A 21,917-nucleotide genomic window follows, 5' to 3' on the forward strand; every position below is an offset into this window, starting at 1 on the left:
AAGAAAATAAAATAAGAAAATGCACAAAATTTGACGCAATTGACAGTATTGTAAATGGAATAGTGTATGTATTTTCTTTCTTTTTTTTTATTTTTTTAATTTCTTTTTATTTTTTTTTACTTTTTCTTCTTTCTTCTTCTTTTATTTTTTTTTCTGAGAATTTCTGTACCGTACGTGGGTCAGAATGTTTTGCTTGGGGAATTTGAAAATTTAAAATTTCAGACTACACGAAGAAAAACGAGTTCCCAAAATCGTGAACAAATTTCATGGTACGTTTTTCAAAATCGTACCATGGGACTGAACACTTTGTTCGAGGTTTCCATTTTCATGAACACTTGTTCACGATTTTGGGAACTCTTTTTTCTTCGTGTAGAGACTCGTAATCGGGCTGTAGTGGATAAATTTGGATGCTTCAAAATGCAAGCGGAGGGTTATTTTGTCCTTTTTCTGGCCATCATAAAATTTCCCTCTGGAGGAATCGCAATTTTTTAAACAGGAACCGTTTACTTTTTCCAAAAATAGTTCTTCTGCACAGCAATAAACCGCTACACCTGAAGTGCCGTATCCCATCCCATTATCATAATTAAACTCTTGAACACCAATGCTTGAGAATGCAAATATAAACGATACGATAAGTGCTTATTTGTCGTTTCGGAGGCAGAGGTCTTTGTGTGCTCGAACCCCGAGCTACAATTGGAAAGGATCGATTTCATCTATCTGATGCAATTATTGACAGCAAATCACACCACATGACGAGCATCTGTGTTTGATGCCTTCTGGTACATTCATTAAATATCACGTCACACGGCTTATCAAACACCAGTGAGTGTCATGTCGGGGTGTTTGTTGTTACCGTGTGTACGAACTGATAGCACAGATATACTGAATATATTTGAGATTAGCTAAAATCAGCTGTTTTCTTCGAGTAAGCATCTTCCCATCAGCATCAATTTGAACATCCATAACCGAACAGGTTTATCTTATCTCATTCAACGAACAATGACACTGGCAATGATTCAATTTCGGGGTCACTTTGTCCTTCCGGCGGCGTGATGGTGAACACGACGATAATCATCCCATTCGCATCACAGTCCCACCAATTGTTTCAATTTTGCTTCTTTTTACGAAATTCAACTGGACATACGCAGGCAACGCATCGCAACGGCTTCGACCTCTAAGTGATCTTGAGAGCTTGGGTGCGCGCGGGAAAAAAAAGCGCACACGCGCTCTCTGGCACGACCCTTTGGCGTTGGCGCATGACCACGCGATCGCGTCTTGAGGCACCAACCCCAGACAGCTGGTGGATATGTTTCAAGTGGATTGATCTTATTAGCTGCCGCCGTCGCAGCCACTACGAAACACACGAACGCACACGTGATATCATAAATAATTCGGCACGCCGGCGATCGAGTGAGAGTTTGGTACCGTTACGGCCGGGCCGGGAGATCAGTTGGGTGACCTTGGCCGCAGTTTGCGAACACCATGTCTGGCGCGCGGTTACCTCAACTGATTTGTGCACAATTGGATGCAATTCACGATGACGAAGGGGTTTTGGTGGTGCAGAGATTGTTTGTTATAATTGAGATTTTGTGAATTTTGGAACATGGTTTTGTTTTTAGTTGCGTTTTTTTCCTACCTGTAACTTCAAAAATGTATTGCTATTTGAACATTTGTGCTCAAACTCGAACCAATTTAACGAATCATCTTTGCGTTATCTTTACACAGTAGGCCTGGTACAGATGGATCCCTGATATTTTACTCATGTCAGTCTACTGAGGATGTAGGGGAAATATACGCATTTTAAGCTCAATGGATAATCTGGAGTGTTCCATGAAATTTACTAAAACCAAGTACAGTACTTGTTCTGAAACTGGGCTGAGAACGTAGCCCAGTCACCGAATGCTGCTCGCTAACTGGGCTGAACGAAAAATTACGAGGTACCAACAATGCATAATATTTTCCAGACGAAATATAAAAAATAAAAGTTACTCAAATTTATTTACAATGCTTACTTTTTATATTTCAATAATTAATACTTGAAATTAAATAAAAGATTGATATTTTTTATTTATTGAACATGTTTTTGCATCCATGAACCCCTCGGTCATTTCGATTTGTTTTAGTTTTTTGACGTTTGTCTGCTTTTTAACTGCGCCAGTTAAAAAGCAGCCCAGTTAAACAACGCCCAATTACCGAACAACTACTGTACACCAACCAGGAGAGCAACATTTCTATTTTCGACTGAGTTGTTTTTTCTTCCAGCGCTCTGCCTAGTGCTGCCATTTGTGACGAAATTTTAAGCGAACATTCACGAAATGTGGCATTTATAGAGAAAGTTTCCTGGCATCACTGGCTCACTTCATCAGGCGCGGCTGGTGGTGTTGGTGGCCACCCTTTGTTCTTTAGTTGCCTTTGCCTCTCGCTCGGTTTTCTTTAGCCTTCGATTTGAATAGGTATAAACGTCAAGTGACTTGGCGCGATTGTTTTTTTGAAAGCGCTTGCAAATTAATTACATGTTTCGAGATTATTTTTCATGCAAAAGAACACGTTGCCGGTAGTTGGAAGCAATTTCATATTTCAAGCGCTATGAAAACGTTAGTGCAAGTGAAAAGATATTGATGGCGACTTTCGTTAAGCGGTTAAGCTCCCATCTTGCGTGTGGATGTGTGTGCAAACAAAATGATGAGAAATGGTCTCGCAAAACAGAAATTATGATCAAAGGTGCATTAAATTTGTTCTTTCTGGCCAGTAAATGGCATCACTTTGCGTGCTTACTCGAGGTGGTGTTGTTGCTGGTAAGTTTATGGCCTAAATTGTATTTTTGGAGCTTTATTTGAGCATCAAAATCTCCATATGGCGATGATAAGTGCTTTTTTAATTCAACCTATTAAGGCATATTTCATCCAGCAAATAACATTCAAAATGATAAAAAATAGCTAATCAAACAAAACAAACACGAATTTAAACATTCTTTCCACGTTTAAATTCTATAACTCTCAGCCCAGATTAAGCGATAAATTGCGCCTGGTTGGTCCCATCAGCTTCAAGTTAATCTCGATTAATTTATTAACCATAACCATTAATGCGTCACGTTAGTCGGCCGGGCTGGCCCGTAATCGCTGCGCCTAAGGCAGGAACTAACCACGCAGCTTTCAGTACTTGCCCTTATTATGCATATATAAGCATGCAAACAAGCACAGTCAGTGTCGTTCGTCAGCGCACCTGTGCTGCCAAGATTAATACAGGTTATCCAATTAAAGCAGCATTTTTTATGACTAGTTCACACTGGTGTCCCCTGAGATGCTCGAAGCAGTTCGAACCGACTTTTAATCAAATTTAAAGTTCTCCGTTTTTTTTTTCAAAGGTGCAGCGCTTAATTTGAATCAATTAGAATAGAATTAGACTACCAAATGAAAAGAGTGTTTTTTGCTCTCTCAAAACCCTTAGTACATTTTCAAACAGGCACATAGCTAAGAATTTTGATTAGTGCCCGGGTGCTTAGTTTGACCTTAGAACGTTCTACTTCGATTAGTTAATGTGTATGAGTGCGGTAATCCAATTATGATAATAATCGCTCTCTGTCGTGGGATTTAATAATTTCCGAGTGTTATTTTTCGGACTGCACAGTATCTGCTGTGTGGCCGCCATTGAACCGAATACGCAGTGATTGAGCCATTAGCGCCTTGTTAGCTGCAAGGACTTGGCGTGGGAAACTTAATCCGTTTTGAATGAAAGTGCCCCGTCGTGCCCGTAAAGTGAATAATCGCTCGGGTTATTCTCAATTGATGAAGTCACAACTTGAAAAGCCTCTTTCGTTTTATGTTCCGTTTGACACCTTTGAATCCATTTGCGAGTTGTTTGATTTGGGTTATTCACACTTTATTTTGGGGTTCCATTCCCCTTATGTTGCACACCTCAATAAAAAAAGAAGCAAACTACAGTACGGTTCTACGCCCCAATGAGATTGTGTCTGTCCCAATCTTGCTTAAAAATAGTTGCTAAGGGGGGAAAAGGAACAGGTAAATTTCAGGCCGAAAACAGCTGAGCAAATTTTTAGAAAGGAATTGAGCAGTGCTTGATAGACTTGATGTATAAGTTGAACATAAAAACATGTTTAAATGGTTTTTTAAGTTTGGCAAAACTATATAACTCCACAATTTTCTTTAAAACATTAGGCCAGACTTATAAACGTAAGTTTCGTGTATCATCCGATCATTTACTGAGGTTCATTTTTTGTGATTATTTATAAGAACAGAATCCAAGGAGGCGTCTGAGGAGGTAAAATACGGCACAGACCGGATTTTTTTTATTCTGTGTCATACGAGTTTTTTTTTTAGTTAAAACAGTAGTTTATGCAACAAGTTACAGAAAGAAGATTTTTTCAGCACGCGTCGTACATTTATCCAACGAGGTTCACCGAGTTGAATAAATACAACGAGTGCTGAAAAAATCAAGTTTTGCAACGAGTTCCATACAACTTTTTTTTTGCAATTTTGGAAAACACTTTTTGAAAGGAATTGTAAGGAATTGTAATTTTGAAAAGAATTATTAAAAGTTCAACTTTTCAGCATCCATTTCAATGATGAACTGTTCAGCATTTATTTTGAAAAGTTTTTCTATTGGAATCTGTTACGATGTTTCAAATTGAGCTCTGCAAAGTTTTAGGATCATCTAGACATCTTAACAAATCACTGAAAAAAAAAGAATCATCCCGTTTGGTTGAGTTATGCCCGAGATCCAGCGAGTTGAAGTTACCGTTCCAACTTTTATTGAGCCTTGGGCGTTGGAATGTTAAAGGAGGATTGTGCCATTTCAATATTATTTCAAGTTTTTACCAACCCCTCCCTCTCCCCCTTTTCCATTTTTTTCCCAAAAGTCATGGGGCCAAACTTATGTAGTATCAATGAAATAAATCCTTTAAAGGTATTTTTACAACAAATTTTGAATTTTGGGACCACAGACCGGAAAAAGACCTATACATATTTAGGAAAAAAAGTGTCATGAATTAATTGATATTTTGCCAATTTTGGCTGTAGCATAACTGTCATAATGTATAAGGCATTTTTTTATTCTTTGCTAACTCATTTCGAAAGTTGGGCGATAAGCTATGAGTTTTTTAATTGAGAAAACGTTTTTGTTGCATAATTGTTTCTGTCTTATTTATGTTCACCAATATCAGTACTGCTGTCTGAAATTTGGAAAACGATGCACTATTTTTGTTGTTGTGTCTGTTCTTTGCGAAACTAATCAAAAATATCCAAATATTGTGCAGTAACAAGGCTAAAACAGTTGTCCCAATTCTCCGTTTCATCCCACATGTCGGGTTTTTGCTGAATTTTGATCTGGACCAAACGAGGGATAGGATACAGCTACATATTGATGTAAAACAATTGATAAAAAACCAATTGTTTTGATGAAAAACCAATTGTTTTACAGTTATAGAATTTCATTAGGGTGGTATTCTGCCTTTATGTCTGATATGCATTTTCATCGCTTTTGAGTTATTTATGCAGTTTGGTTGAGAATCGTGAGCTCTTTCAGAAAAGCTTCCAACATCCAGTACCGTCATCTGGGGCGAATCGGGACTACAGTCTGAATAGGGAAAGCAGTTTTCAGAGCACTTAAAGCTTTTAAATTCTGGAAGCGGATGTACACATTTTGTTGGTCTGAGTCTGTTCTAATCAAAGCCAATAAGAAAAATCAAGATGTTGTGCTCGAACATGGTTAAAACTGCTGTCCCAATTCGCCCCATATGTCCCGATTAACCACAGTTGATGGTGCTTTGTTCTAGAAATCAGGAGGGGTTCCAGTTATTTTTTTTTGGTGAGCAACACCTAGCCTTATGTGTGGGACAAACTTCAAATGCGTTTTTCTTAGCTTGCTGTTTTTGCATATGGGAACATGGGCCGTATTGTACACCTTCCCTTGAAAATTAGACATTTTCAAATATTTGTAGTTTTGGGTTAATGATGCAGTTTGGTTCTGAATCATGTGAACTATCAGAAAAAAATCAATAAAATTTAGTAGTTTATTCCAGGAAACCGCAGAAAATTTCACCTTTTCGTGAAATCCTAACACGTAGCCTAAAGGGCGGAACAAATTTGCCTTGCTTTTTTCTTGGTTTGCTGTTTTACATACGGACTAGATTAGACCGGCAAGTGCTCCCAGCATTACTTTTCTCTTAAAAACTTAATCCTGATTTGCCGCGATAAAAAAAAACGATTTTAGACGAATTGGGACACGATGATGGGAACAGATATTTAAGCTATGTTTAAGTTTAAAAAAAATGATTTTCTTTGTTGGTTTTACGTAAGAACAGACTCAGAATAATAAAATGTGTGTAACGATTTTCAAATTTATAGCCCCGTTTTGCCCAGTTTACTCATTCAAAATTTTGAATTTTACACTGTTATGTCTGTCTCAGCTCTTGACGTTGGTGACCCCTTAGCAGTTCGGTCATTGCGCCTTTCCATTAGCATTATTTCGGTCAAATTCGGGGCCCAACTTAATGGACAACTTTCCCGATCGTGGCATTTAGTTTACAAACATTTGAACGACGACACTCGTTGCTGTAACATGTTATTCACACGCAGAAGACACAGTCGCGGAACTTTTATACCATGTGTGCTAGACGAGATATCAAAACAGAAATCGTCAGAATGAACGCTGTGGCGGTGTGTAAACTCCCAAGCTCAAATACAACAAAACAAATCTACCCGACTGACAGGCAGCTCTCTTGAATCGATTTGCGCAAGTACGGAGCGGAGAAAGAGGCACACAATGAAAATGTGGTGGAAAAACCTTTTTGATTCGTGAATTTGGCGTGAAAGACGCGAAGCGTCGAGAAAACATGACGAAAAATCAAAAACTGCAGCAGCTGAGTGGAGTCGATTGATGAAATGTTTTCGTTTTTGTCGCAACCGAGTTTAATTGAGCTGAAATATTGCGATATTTGGTTTTGGGTCGATTCTGGGCGAGGAACGCGACTCAGTAGGCCGCGATTCAACCTTCGAAGTAGGACAAGGTCAAGGGGAGGCCAACCCGAAAAGAACATATTTTATACAAATCTATTCTAATGGTTTAAAGGGGAATCTAGAGGTGCCTGATTGAAATGCTAATGAGTTGACACTATCGATTGGACGGGAATGACTGTACACTTTTTTTTTGTTTGAGTGCGGATGGGGTGGAATTTTCCGGTCAATAAAACGGGGGTTCCGCAGTCTTCCTCACAAAAAAGGAACCCGATCGATTTCGTAATGGTTCGGTGGCCACGGTCAGCACCCAAGTAGGGAAAGGAAAGGAACTTTGCCACTCACCTTATTGAAGCGTCCGTTGCGGAGTCGTGCGAATCCGGTCACCTCTCCGGCCACTTCGCCGTCGGATTCCGCGGGCCACTGGCCGAGACGATCGCTACTTGCCATGGTGCTGTAGTTGGGAGTACCCGTTGCCGGAGATTTGTTGTTCAGGAGGGTTGCTTCCTTGCCGCTTGACAGTTCGCTACAGACTGCCGAGTTCGGAGCGGCACGGTGACCGTTTCGGTACTGGCCGCCGCCGCCTGCTGTGGTGTGAGTTTTTCCACTGACGACGCTCTCAGGCTGGTATCTACCACTGAAAGATTGCAGAGGAATCGAGTAGCGAATTAGTTGGTTGTAGCGTGACAACATTTCGGAGGGTTAATTCTGGTCCCTAATTCGAGATTTCACTATGAAACTGGTCCAGCGGACTAAGTATCCGTTCGCACTGGTCAACGTCGGTCGAAAAAGTGCCCCTCGGTTATATCACAGAACCATTTATGTCATATGTTGTGAACGTCATTTGTTTGTTCACATTTTCTTTCAAAACCCGCATTGGAGTGAATGAAACAACACCATTCGGGTTACACACCCCCAATCTGTTATCACGGAGATGTACAGAGAGAAGGCAGCCTACTGCGCATCATTGTTTGCGCATTCCGGACATATCAATATGTGGAAGTTTGTTGTAGTCGGCTGTGACAAACTCCGCAACCATCGAACAAACCGCTTGTTTAGGCCCTTTGGAAATGTAAGCCCCGCAAATCATATGTTTTGTGAACGAAGTCACGCACACTCCTGAACCCACGTTAGATATCAAAACTGCACTCTCTTGAATGATTCATTGAAGAACTAGTTGTGTTCGTGAGTTTGAATTCATGAGAGAGATAAAGAAACAGAGAGAGTGGGAGAGCCATGCCATTGAATTGTGTGACTTGCTGATTGTTGTCCGTCCGGGTTGATTTTATCAGTTGATATTGAACTTTCGTCACTGTTTGGAAATAGTGTTGATTTTTTTTGCATCGTCATGTCGTGAATGACGCCAGCTGGCTCTGGAGTTGAGGAGTTCAAAGAACTTGGACAGGAAGGACAAACATGTCAGCATGTGAAATGAAAAGAGTTGGCCGTGTAACATGTAACTCATTGCACTTAATTAGTTTGCCAAAAACTTAACAATTTAAAACAGTTTGGCGTTTTGGACAAAGCAACTCATAATATTGAACAAAGTTCGTTGCAAACAGAAAATTACAATTCAAAAGAATGCATTTTTGCGTCTCTGAGCATATGTTTCGATCGCATCATATCACGCCACCTCGTGCGAGATCGCGAGAGAGTGCGAATTTGTGTTTGGTATTGGTGAATAAACTTTTTGCTTTGCTCAATCATAATCGTGTACATCTGTTTGGGTTTTGCGTTGACACACGCTATGACACACAGCGCGCTGATTGCCCACGTGTTGAGGTTGGATAATAAGATTAATACAGTATAATTTTATGATGAAAATCTAGCAATTATGAATTAAATTTGATGAATATCTAGCAATTTGAACTAAATTTGTTTAAGGGTGCACAGCAACCAAGGAAGTTGTTGTCTTCTTATTCCAAAATTGTCAAACTTACGTACCCAATCTTGTAACACCCTGATTGTGAAAATTGTTAAATAGTACTTTAGGAAATGAATAAAAAATGATATGATAGGTCCCGCAGTTTTGAAGATACTAAAATGTCTGAAGATACAAAAATCTTGATGCAAAACCTCTGGTTGATGTGCTCCGTTAAGGGTGTTTGGCCCCTAATGGGATTTGAAAATTTTAAATTCAAGCTGGCGATCAACATGACGGTAATGAAATATTGAGAAAAAGGATTTGGTACTGTAACAGGCAACTCTTAATTTTTTGAATGTTTTATAGTTGGAAGTTTGACTTGTTTTATGTGACTTCCCTAGTAACATTTTAGGTTTTAAGTAGGTCATAAAAGCCTATTTAGGCCGTATGAGGGTTTCCAGAACCCTGATAAAACCTGTAAGTTTAAAAATGTTACTAGGGTTTGCCAATGTTTGAAAAAATGTAATTTTTGTTCCAGACTATGCATCTACGCATTTTTTACAGTTTAAATGATAATGGTGCCATTCTATAGCAGAAAATGTGAAAAACTAGAAAAAAGCAAACCCTACACCCAAAATTCAGAGTCGAGATAATCGTTCTCTCAAAATTTATTGAGGGCTCAGTGCCAAAATCGATAGAATAATGGTACCAACTCACACCATCATAACAAATGAGTTCATTTGTTAGTTAAATCAATAAATCTCCAACAAGTGTCATACTTCGACTTCTGACTTCTCCTTGGTCACCAAGCTGTGGTGGCCGAGGCAGCTAAGTCATTGGATTGGTTTATCAAAGGTCTCTGGTTCGATTCCCGTTGTCGACACTTTTGGTTTTTGTTTGACGGATGAACTTTTTTTGCAAATGAACCTCGAGAGAATAGTTCTATCGCCCATCTCGAGCTGTGTTCTCTTCGTCCTTGAATGGTACCGTCAGTGGGGGTGACATTGGGTCTGGGGGGTGAGATTGGGTCAAAGTGATTTTTTACGGATTTAACCATTTCTCAGATTCTTCTCAATTAAACTGAATTCTGTTAAAAGGGTTGTGTATGGGACATCTTAAGATGACTTCGCTGAAAAAATCTCGTTCCAAGAGCAAATCCTGTTATTTTGACAGCTGTCTAAAGTTGAGGTACGTTTTTGGCCAAAAACGACCTCTTGAAAAATCATTTTTCTAAAAATTTTGTTGGGATTGCTCAAAAACTACCCAAATGTTTGAAAATCTCCACTTCAAACATTGTAGCATGTCAATACGATTCCCTCGAACTAGAAACACAGTTGGATGACTTGTTTTTACCATATCGTTGTATTTGAGCATCATTTTAGTTTCATTTGACCCAATGTCACCCCCTCTAAGGGGTGAGATTGGGTCAATTTTCAAACTATTGGCATTTTAGGTAGTGTTCATCAAAATCCACCATATTTTGCGAAAATGTTAGTAAACTATCTAAGAACAAATCTACGTTGGAAAATTTTCGATGTTATTTAAATTGTTTTTGTTATAAAGTAATTACGAGAGGTGTATCGTTTTTTGACCCATAGTCACCCCCACTGACGGTACCACTATTCTCTCGACTCGAGACCATCATTTTCTCGGACTAGCGCTGCCAGTTTTGGGTGTATACCTTTCTTTAGTAAGAAAGGCAAAATATGAAAAAGTGACTGTAAAACATGAAAAAAATAGTTAGGCAAAATGTAATGATAATAGATGGTAGAGTAGGCCAAATACTACCAAAAACAAACATAAACTAAACAAGATAAATTCAAATTAAAATACTTCAAAATAAAACTAGAGAAAACATAAAACAAAGGAAGTGAAGTTTTTCGTAATACAAAAGCTGCTCAAAATGACCTCCTCAAAACGGGAAAAAATAAAATCTCCGAAAAAAAATTTGGGCAGTAGAGGGTAGCGATAGCAAATATTTCGAATCATATTCGACTATTTTACAAATTTTAATTTTACGTCAAATGTACCATCACTAAGATTGATGATATAAATTTTAGGAAAAAATAAATGTCCAAGTTTACAAGCTTTTCAACAAAATACTCATAAATTTCACCTAAAATTGTTAAAAAGTCATAATTTTGTCTGATATTTGTTAAGAAAATGGTTTTATTTATAATATTATCGATTTATATTGCATTTCGAACTGAATTTTAAAACACGAATCTAAAGTTTTCATATTTAATATGTAATTTTTTCTAATTAAAATGATTGTTTTGTATTTTGATTCGAAAACAAATAAATAATATTTATTATTTAAAATTATATTCAAAAAATATCTTTAAATAGTTCAGAAGAGATCTTACTCGATTGGTTTTCCCAAAATTTCTTTAAAATCCATGTTGTAATAACTTTGTGTCTCTAACTGTTTGATTTTTTGAAAAGATCATTCAATCGAAAATGCGCAGTGATCGTTTTCTTCAATATTTACAGTTATAATTCCTGAAATTTCAATTAATTTTCAATTCAAATTTATAATAGGCGATAGAATCTAATCTAATCTTAAATAAAAATATTCTGTGGCAATTATTATTAGGTTACGCAGGTATGATACATTTTAAATGTATTTTTCTCATTTAAATTAATTGGTTGCTCGTGTTAAGAGCTGGTTTTCAGAGTGAAAAACGTGAAATTTCGGTTTAAAATTGTTGTTACGTGACGTGCGGTGTGCTCATTCGTGCGGTTCAGAGCAGTTTCGAACGGAATTCGTGAAATTCATGTGAAATCGAAGCGTTTTAATTCCGGGAAAAAATAATTTATGTGGACGGCCATGTTTTTTTACACCAAGCATCTCCCGAGAGCTATCTTTCTAAGAGAGGGAGAGCCTCGTGGTGTAGTGTTGGTTCAGCAAGATCTTGATTGTGTTCGTGTTGTGGGTTTGTGTGTGTGTGTGTGTGTGTGAGCTGTTTGGTTCGCCGATGACCAGCTTGTTCGACGCACGCATCTTGCAAAGGTGTCGTGAGTGTGTGCAGTGTGGGGGGTTTGAGGAGGGCAGGTTTGGTGGTGTGGCTGGCTTTCAGTGGTGTATAGGTGTAGATTGACCAGAAAATGCTGGTGCCGGTTCAACGCTCTTCCGTCGCCCGGAGAGGAGCAGGCGGCATCGATCGGGCGGAAAGGCGACTACTTTGTGAGAAAAATTAACCCTTGGTGTGTAAATAATATTTTTAGTTGTGTAGTCGCTACTGACTCAATGGTGGCGAGACGCGTGATCGGTGCATGAGGAAAGGGAGTGAATAGAGGATTTGTGGCCAGGCTGAGTGTATGCGAGCGGGTTCTGTGGCCAACAGCAACAGGACAAGACTGAACAGCGTTTCAACCCGACTGTGTGCCAACCCACGGTCAGAACGCACCAATACAGTCGAAGACGACGAGGAGCGTGCAGTGATAGTTGGTGAGTTTGTTCCAAGCCGTCGGCTTATTTGTGAGTGTCTTGAGTGAGTGCCTGAGAGAGTGAGATTCAAAATAGGGTGAAGAAGTTAGGGGAGGTTAGGATCGAGATAGTTTAAGAGAGAGAGAGAGAGAGAGAGAGAGAGAGAGAGAGAGAGAGAGAAAGAGACAGAGAGAGAGAGAGAAGGATGTGTGACTGTAGGAGATGTGTGAATGTATGGATGACGGATGCATGATAGTTAGCAAGGTAGCGTTCTTTTATTACGTAACGCAGTTGGGGGGAGGGTGTGGGGTCATTTCTACAGATTGCGGAGAATAATCTCAAAATTGGGTAGCAATTTAAATTGAGCGTAATTTATTACGCCTTTGTATTTTTTTGTTTGTTTTTTTTTTCTCTTTTTCTTTAAAATGCTTGCATTTAAAACGTTGGTCGGCACAGTGCCGTTTTCAACAGCCAAGATCTTAGAAGACTTACAACTTTACGTTCGGTAAATGTTGATCGATCAGATACACACTCATTTTTGGTTTTCGAGCTCGGCAGAATTCTGCCGAATACAGAACAGAAAAATGCCGAACTTCGGCAAATTAACTGTCATTTTTCACCGAGTAATCGGTATGATGACTCACATTTTGCCGAGATTCGGCATATTTTTCTGCCGAGCGATAAGTTGTTCTGATTCGGCAGAATTCTGCCGAAATTCGGCAAAAAAATCTGAGTGTGTAATATTTATGAAAATTTTAATTAATTTAAACTATGCTAAAATTCATTCATTAAACAGCATTCCTTTTGAATGTGTCATAATAAACCGATGTTTTTGTGATATGATATTTCTTAAATGTATTCAAAAGTATTTAGGTAAGAAAGTATTTTGGGTTTTACTGGTGTCATAGGTGGTATGTAAGCGTTTGTATGAATGAGTTCGTTTAATGTTTATCAACTTATTTTCCAGGTTCTTCGAATTGAGTCGATTATTGTTGGTGGGGCAGTGCGCACGCCTTGCAGGACTATTCGTGTTTCGGGCGACATTTTTTTTAATCAGAGATTTTTTTTGTGCTTTAAGATTACATTAATTGTTTTGTGATTTTAAAAGCCCTTCCTATATCATCGTTGATCAGAAGGCACGGCGTCGGGTAAATTGTGCATAATTTTTTCAAATAATGTATTAAATTTTCACGGTGCAAAAGACATTTGTATAGAATCGGTTTATTTTTACAAGTCCTTCTTTTATCATCGTTGATCGGAAGGCACGCCGCCGGTTTAGTTTGTTTAAGTTATTGTCTTAATTTCATCACAATCGTTTACGCGGTGTCCTCTTTTCTTTTCGTTCAAATTTGTTGATCTAATAATTTATTCCAACTGCCAGTTTTAGTGTAAGCTCATCAAGCTTTCCATTTTATAAAAAGTAACGCGTCTTTTATTTACTGTTTTTGAAATTTACTCGCGTTGTCGTATGAACAGTAAAAAATATACTGATAAGTCCAGCCCATAGCACTACTGCTCGGTTGGCACGCGTTCGATTTAAAAACTTTTTTAAATAATCAATTATTTATCTTTCCGCAGCCGGCTGCCTAAGATTTAAAATTTTCAACCGATAAACAAAATGCTCATGGTCACATCACTGCCACTCGTGAATCCTGACCTCATACCCATCTACTAACCCCCTCAAAACTCATGTGATACTTTGTCGGAGAAGCAGTCGATTGGGCGGTCTCTATCACTCAAGTATCGGACTAACATTCCCATCCACTTCCCCGTGACTCTACCACTGGTCGTGGCCGGCGCCGGTATTGATCAGCATGATAGGGCCTTTGAGAAGTTGCGAAGCGAGGAAAGATAGCACCCACTCATCTTCCACGGCTCGTGGATGTAACTTCTGGAGGTCCTGGTCAATAACGGAGTAGCAACTGCGGGTGGGCACCTATGCTTATGCTTATTTTTCTCATTTAAATTAATTTATAGTTCAGTTCATGCTAACAACAAAAAAAAAAACAACTGTTTCAACATTTAAGCCGTTGCACGATGCGCACTTGCAAAGAACCCACCAACTAGTTTGCAACGTTCAAATCGTGTCACGTCAGCCGGTTAGAAACAACGACTTTGCGCGCGCGCTCTTCACTTAATGAGTGTTAATCCAGCCGTGACCGCTCATTTTCATCAGGTTTCCCTGTCTGTGTATCACCCAGTCTTGGTCGGCTTCTTCTGAACACTGAATTTCATAACAATTGCTGCAAAAAACACACCACTTTGTAAAGTCACTTTCGTATTAAACGTTTCGTTCAGTTTTGGCTGAGTTTTTTTTATTGTTAGTGAGAATGACTTGCACTTTTAACATTTGCAAACATCGACTTACTTTGGTATATTGATGGTTGGGTAACCGTAAACTCTGGTAGACATTTTGTGACTTGTTAAACTTTTTTACACTTAATAACACAACACAATTGTTCAAACTGATCAACAGTTCACTTAAAGTGTACGATCAACGTAACTTTCTCACTCCAAATATTGGAGAATATATTCCGGATGCTTTCAAGGCACCTCTTAACGAACTCACTGCTCGATGCCAACTGAAATGGGATTCTAACTGCAGCCCGGTTATAAATTGAACCTTTCCCCAGGAACAGCTGATTGATAAGTCCCGTCGTGTCGTAATCCAGCGAGACGCCATATAACCTTCTGTTTCCGTCTGCCTGCCCCATACGTTTGATAAGGATCCTCAGCGTGATCACCGATCGATCGACACACGAGGCGTACAACCGACAACTCCTTAAGGTTTCCCCAAGGGTGTCTCTTGTACAAAGTGCGGGAAAAAAGTGTGACGTATCGAAACATGTGCCCCCGATTCACTGTCAAGATCAATTCTGTTTTTATTTTGAGGACGTCACGTCCAAGTCCTTGTCGGGTTCAAATGGCTAACGACGTAAAATGGGATCCCAGAAGCGATCCACTTCAAACCGGTAAGAATGATCAGGGGAAAGTTGCTTCAGCAGAATCCGATCGAGCACGCGGCTGTCGTACGAGGCGTCGTTGAGGATCGTGTTCTAGCGGTGATGAACGCATGGAAGTGAGGAGATAGTCAATGCTGCGATAATGAGAATGGAGGCTCGTAGTGCAGAAGTGTGTTGTCTACTCGCAGAATTTTATGTAATTATCACGTGAGTTGTGAGTAAGCAACAATGAAAAGGAGGCCAGTGGATGAGTGATGTACAATCGTACGAGAATTGCGTTGAATGTACCGTTTATTGATCGATTTCCGTTTTTTATGTTGAAAAAAAAGCAAACATGGGAAAAAGTGGCCCAGCAAAAATATGGGGCTACCAGTTTGTGACTCTTTAGAGCAAAAGTGGAAAATGTGCTGGAAAACTGACAGTGCCGTGCACTTGTTGATAATTTAACTAAAAAAATGTGTTTTCATGCACTGAATTATTTTCGAAAAAGCTTGCACACCAGCAGCAAAATTAAACTTGAATTGTAAGGATGGTTGCACAGTACAAAAAAATCATGGTAAAATTACATCTAAAAAGAGGTACATCTTTTGTGTCAGAAAAAAACTTTAATTTTACCTCTAATAATGTGTGCGACTATTTTCATAGCGGCGAGATAGCCGAGTGGGTTGGGGCGTGGACTTGGTAATCTGAATATGGCGCTCGCCGGATTGATGTTATTTTTGGGGTGAGCAGACCTGATTTTTTTCTTCGGTACATGCTTTTTGTGTACACGTTTTCTCATACAATATTACATGCTTTTTCTAACAAAGGTGATGTGCATGCTTTTGCATGCGATTTTACACAGACATTTTTTGCTGTGTGGATGGAACTTGCTGAGGAAGGCACGTCGACGGGTATAAGTTCAATAAGTCCTCGCCAAAGCATCGCCGTTCGCAAGGAATCGGATACATAACCAAACCGGAGTCCCATACTGCACTATTAATTTTTCAAAGTTTCGATAAGTAGTTCAAAAGTTATGTGTAAAAATGTGTTTATCCGGATGTCAGAAAACTGGCCAAAACACTACTCAAGTCCAAGCATGTTATACATCATTAGTAATCAAAAACCCTTTCCAACGAGTCCAAAACATTGAAGATCTGGCAACTGTTTCTCGAGTTATGACCACTTAAGTGATTTTTATGTATTTTTTTAAATCGAATCTCACTTGTATATATGTAAACTATGTCCGGATCCATTATCCGATCCATCGTTGGTTAGGTAATCAAAATACCTTTCCAGCGAGTCCAAAACATTGAAGATCTGGCAACCCTGTCTCAAGTTATGACCACTTAAGTGGTATTTGTGAACTGTTTCATTTATGATCTTTTAAAAATAGATGAGATTTGTGTCCAAATTCATCATATCACCCATTTTTGGTAAATAGTGAGGAAGGCGTTGGTGCTTTAATTTAGTTTTTAAAAAATGATTTAATTAATTAAAATTTCATTAATAAAATAGGTTAGCAAAGAGAATAAGTACTCTTACTGAGTCCAAATCCCAAATATGAGCTTGATCACTGGCATGTAGGTCAGATCCAATTTATTTATCATGAGCAATTAAAAAATTTAAGTTGCTTTTGGCAAGCAAAATTGTTTTAAAAAAATCGTGTTGCAAACGGGATGGCACTGTAAATAACAGTTTTGAACAACTTGAAGCTCAGTCCAGGCCTTCATGGTTTGGCAATTTTTTTTTCGAAAAATAGACCCATAGGTTCATTGGACAAAATAAGATGAATAATTATGTATCCCAATGTTAGTTTTGTAGCAACACTAAAACCGTCGTTTACGTGCAGGCGTTATGCTTTTAAACTATTATTTACTATTATTTATTTATTTATTTAACCTTCGGGAAGTCGCGTGTTTTGGCATTTCTTACAAGTGTCGCTACAAAGTGTGTACAAAGTACACGTACGCGACTGCCGGTGGGTTTAACTCTTGTCCTTTTGACAAACAAATTAATTTAGTATTTAATATTGATTTTCAAACACATTTTGGTAGAAATATTCAAACAGTTGATTTCGGCGTCCTAAGCATTCTACTTATTTTTAATATTTTAATAAAAATTATCAAACTATTTGGTAATCTTACTTTTACCCCTACGACCGTGCACCACACTGAAATCTCGATGGTTTGACATCGATTGTTGTCAAACAAACGGGGTCACTTTTTAGTTTGACACCCTCTTTACACAGAACTCACACTCACGTTATGTTTGATAGTAAGTGTGAGTCCCGTGTAAAAAGTGACAAGTCGTCACTTTTTAACACTGGAACGCCCAACGCATGTCCAACTTACACGAACGCCCAAGCCTCCCAAAAAAGTTGGAAAGGTAACTTCAACTCGCTGGTTCTCGAGCACAATTCAACCAATCGGGACGATTCTTGTTTCCACTTGATTTGAACAAATCTGTAATTTCTGCGACCGAAAACATCGCGAAAAAAAAAGTTAGAACAATGATTTTGATCGCAAAAATTACAGATTTGATCAAATTGAGTCCTGCAAAGTTCTAGGATCATCTAGACATCCTAACAAATCACTGGAAAAAAGAACCGTCTTGATTGGGTGAGTTATTCCCGAGAACCAGCGAGTTGAAGTGACCGTTCCAACTTTTTTGGAGCCTTGGGCGTTGGAATGTTAAGTTTGGTTTTGTCAAACTAACAGGGTACAAACTAAAAAGTGACAAACGGAAAAGTGACCCGCCACTAGGGGTTAAGTGTAATTAAAATATGTTTTCAAATACAAAATCCCTCTTGACAAGGCCAAAAATTGATATGCATGAAAAACAAGATCGATAGAATGCTTCAAATCGTTTGCGACAGTTTATTGATCGTTGGGGAACAGCATCTAACTCCATCGTTCCTCTAATGTTGCCATATCAGCAATTTGACGTTCAATTACAGCGTTTTCAACTGAATAGGATAGTAAGTAAGCAAGTTTCTTTCAACAGTTTTAACACAATAAGTTGTTTAAACAGTTAAACTCAGCCAATTAGATGGAGTTAGGAGCGAGTGCTTAACCTGCCAAATATACGAGAATTTTACCTAATTATATTCCATTCAGTCTATTTACTTACTACATGTTCAGAAAGTATATTTTGTAGAGACTAGAGCACACAACCTTCGATTTCAACCTTCAAGGATGCACTAACAGAGAAAACCAACCTCCTGGCACTCGCTGGATGATGCTCCGATCATGATCGCATTGTGGTCATAGATCGACAGTAGGTAATCATTCTCAGTTTCACCCCGGAGGTCACGTGTTTACACCGCGTTTGCCCCTCCGTAATTCTATAAGTGTTGTGACTGCGCCTGTCATTCGAGTGGTTCCGATTAGAGAAGGTGGTGTTGGGGTTCAATTAAATCACGTTAATCCCAAACGTCATCAGTGCAGCAGCAGCAATCGATCGATGTGCGCATTATTTGATAGGGTAACCTTCGCAAAATGTCAATTTCAAAAACCGCTGTTGGGCGAGCCCCTTAAACGACATTATCGGGCCAACCCCCACGATCGCAAGGGGGTTGTGTTGTGGATCTGGTTCCAGTTCCTGACGTCAGACCCCCTTTGACATTTCAGCTGACCTAAAAGTGCCTTTTGGCAAGTGACCGGTTTTGCAATATATCTTGTGCCTTTTACATGCGCTGAACAAACTTGCGAAACAGTTCAAGATTGTTTCTCATTAATATATTGGCAGCACCTGCCATATTTAAGAGGCGGTTTGTGAGTATAGTACATTGTTTCACGCGTTTAAGCTCCGAGGGTAAATCGGCACAGCGTGATCTATCCTTTCAAGGACGAGGATCGAGAGCGAACGTGCTGCTCTGCGTCGGTGAAGTTCACACGGGAGCAATTCTCTGGATTTTGTTGCAACACAATTTCGTTTTGTAATATTTGTTTTGGATTATACTAAACACTGATAACTTATAAGCTCATAAAGCAGTTTTGCAATATTAATTTGTTCTTATAACCTTAAAAAACAAATGGTCCTTAGATTCTATGTACGATTGAACTGTAAAAATATCTCTTTTTTTATCATAAATCAGTGCACTTATATAAGGACGTGAGTTGCCAGCAAAACAGCAGTTTGTAGAGCACCTAAAAGCTTGAATTTAACAGGTGCACTGTTATTGTTGATCAATTTCTATTCTATCGGAAACCAATCGAAAAAATTCAAATATGGGTTATTCCACCTGAAGCGGAACAGCATTTGAAAATTACCATCTCCGATTCTGCTCAAATTTGGCAGAGCTGTTCAGACTATCAAAACATGCAAAAATCCCGAATTTCATCCAAATCGGACCACCCCCTCCATTTTTGTACCCTCCCAAAAAATCGACTTTTTGGCGATTTTTGAGCGAAACCCCTATCTTCAAACGACGATAACTCAGGAACCACAAATCTTAGAGGTTCGGTCGTAGACTCAATTTTGAAGGAAATTGGATGTAGAATCCGTTTCCGTGATCAAAATTTAGATTAAAATATTTTTTCTACCTGTATTGCGCAATTGAAAACTTTAAATGACCGTGTCTCAAAACAGCCCCATTTATTTTTTAAATCTGACTTCACCATCGTATTCCCGTCAATTTTACATAAGAATCACTTATCGACAGAAAGGAATATGTTTCGTTCCAGAGATATCGAATTTTAAAGTTTTGAGTATTTGAGATTACCTAAATTAGCTAAACTCGCCGCATATGCTAGAAACACTCAGTCGTGCTGATCAATAATTACTACCTGGCATTCTGCAAGATAAATTATTTTTCTAGTTTTATACGATTTGGAGATAATCAATACCTTGAACAATCTATTTTTTGTTTAAGGAATATTTATTGGGTAATTTTTAATGCAATGTTTTTCCTGATCTCACTGTCATTGAACCATATTAAGTAAAATTTGAACTTTTAATATTTATTTGCAAGTGCTATAGAGTTTCTGAATACAATTTTCAAAAATTTATCATTATTTATCTATTATTTTTATATTTTTCCTAATTCTTCATTTCTTTCCACTTAATCAGCTGGCTGTAGTAGATGAAATAATTTTCATGGGTTCTAGAGCTTTTGCCATGTGCGGTAGCGATATAGTGCCATTCAACAAAAACCCCAAAATCTGCCTTACGGTTTGAAAAATTGAGCATGATCATATTAAATCGATTTTTATATTGTGAGCCAGTTTCGTCTGAATAATTGATGATTTTTTTTTCAATTCTGGTACAATTAATTTCAAAAAACAAAACCATATACTTCTGATACATGTGGACAGCAGCTGTATCGTCTTCCAAGATTTCGAAACAAAAAAAAAAGATTATTGTTCGGACGGTGTCGAAATCAACACCACTGAATCTGATCTTAATCAGATAAATCTTTGTGATTTTCTTACATTTTTCAGTTTAATACTTTCCAGAAATCCTCCTCGTTAATTATGCTTCACAAGAGTTTTATTCATGTTGATTTATAATTTTTAACACGATAATGTATCGTTACTTACAAGATCAATTGCAATTCCCTGCTAGCTTTGCGGGAATTCCATTTTGCCCTGTATTGCCTGTCGTTCTTGCTCTGTCCTGTGTGCTAACACACAAATTCACCGTATACTATTTTGTTTTGTTAATTTAGGAGTTTACAGCAGTTTCCTACAGTGGTGTACATTAAACTTTTGCTTAATTTGCTAATTATTATTTGAGATGAAATCTTATTTCAATAAATAACCAGGTAGTAGTTATTGATCAGCGCGCCAGTGCTTCTAGCAGATGCGGCAAATAAAGCAAATACAGGTAATCTCAAATACTCAAAACTTTAAAATTCGATATCTCTGGATCGAAACATATTCCTTTCTGTCGATAAGTGATTCTTATGTAAAATCGGACGGGGAATACGATGGTGAGGTCAAATCTAAAAAAAAAATAGGGCTGTTTTGAGATACGGCCATTTAAAGTTTTCAATTGCGCAATATAGGTAGAAAAAATATTTTAATCTAAATTTTGATCACGGAAATGGATTCTACGTCCAATTTCCTTCAAAATTGAGTCTAAGACCGACCTTCTAAGATTTGTGGTTCCTGAGTTATCGTCGTTTGAAGATAGGGGTTTCGCTCAAAAATCGCCAAAAAGTCGTTTTTGGGAGGGTACAAAAATGGAGGGTGGTCCGATTTGGATGGGGGATTTTTGCATGTTTTGATAGTCTCAACAGCTCTGCCAAATTTGAGCAGAATCGGAGATGGTAATTTTCAAATTTGCATTTTTTCTTGCACACTTCAGGTGAAATGACCCATATTGTGTTGAAACTTGGCTACAACAGTTGGCCCAATTCACCTCATGTGTCCTGATTTACCAAGATATTTTTTTTACAGAGATTTCCGCTCCAAGAACGATTTGCGATCTTTGTACATTAAGATGCCATCGTGATTGAACTGTGTTATTCAGTTGCAGAGTGTCTACGCGGAGCAGCAAAGTAGTACACATTGTGTGTCATAGGTCACGTGTGTAGTGAGTCATGACTGCGTGTTGTTACAGGATGTGCGTGATTATATTGGACAGATTAGTCAAACTCGTTCTAAACTAAATGTTAAAAGTCCGGCCATTTGTCAGAGATCGGACTATGAACAAAACATTTCAAGAGGCATGAGCAAAAGAACCTTGAACTTGAATCAAATCGA

The 21,917-nt window shown here is 38.4% G+C and overlaps 1 protein-coding gene across 4 annotated transcripts in view; it reads right to left on the reverse strand.

Annotated features, from left to right (window-relative positions):
- Positions 1–21,917, reverse strand: part of LOC6045001 (NADP-dependent malic enzyme) — a 31,493-nt gene that overhangs the window by 4,507 nt on the left and 5,069 nt on the right. For 2 of the 4 annotated variants that reach the window (XM_038249515.1, XM_001862390.2), the window contains exon 3: positions 7,317–7,608. In XM_038249515.1, coding sequence (XP_038105443.1) covers positions 7,317–7,608 — 292 coding nt within the window. Of the gene's footprint in view, positions 1–7,316; positions 7,609–14,633; positions 14,863–18,339; positions 18,360–21,917 lie in introns of those variants that run through there. The other 2 variants (XM_038249522.1, XM_038249519.1) reach the window with 2 other exon arrangements.

The sequence above is a fragment of the Culex quinquefasciatus genome, chromosome 1, assembly GCF_015732765.1.
Source record: "Culex quinquefasciatus strain JHB chromosome 1, VPISU_Cqui_1.0_pri_paternal, whole genome shotgun sequence".
NCBI classification, from domain to species: domain Eukaryota; kingdom Metazoa; phylum Arthropoda; class Insecta; order Diptera; family Culicidae; genus Culex; species Culex quinquefasciatus.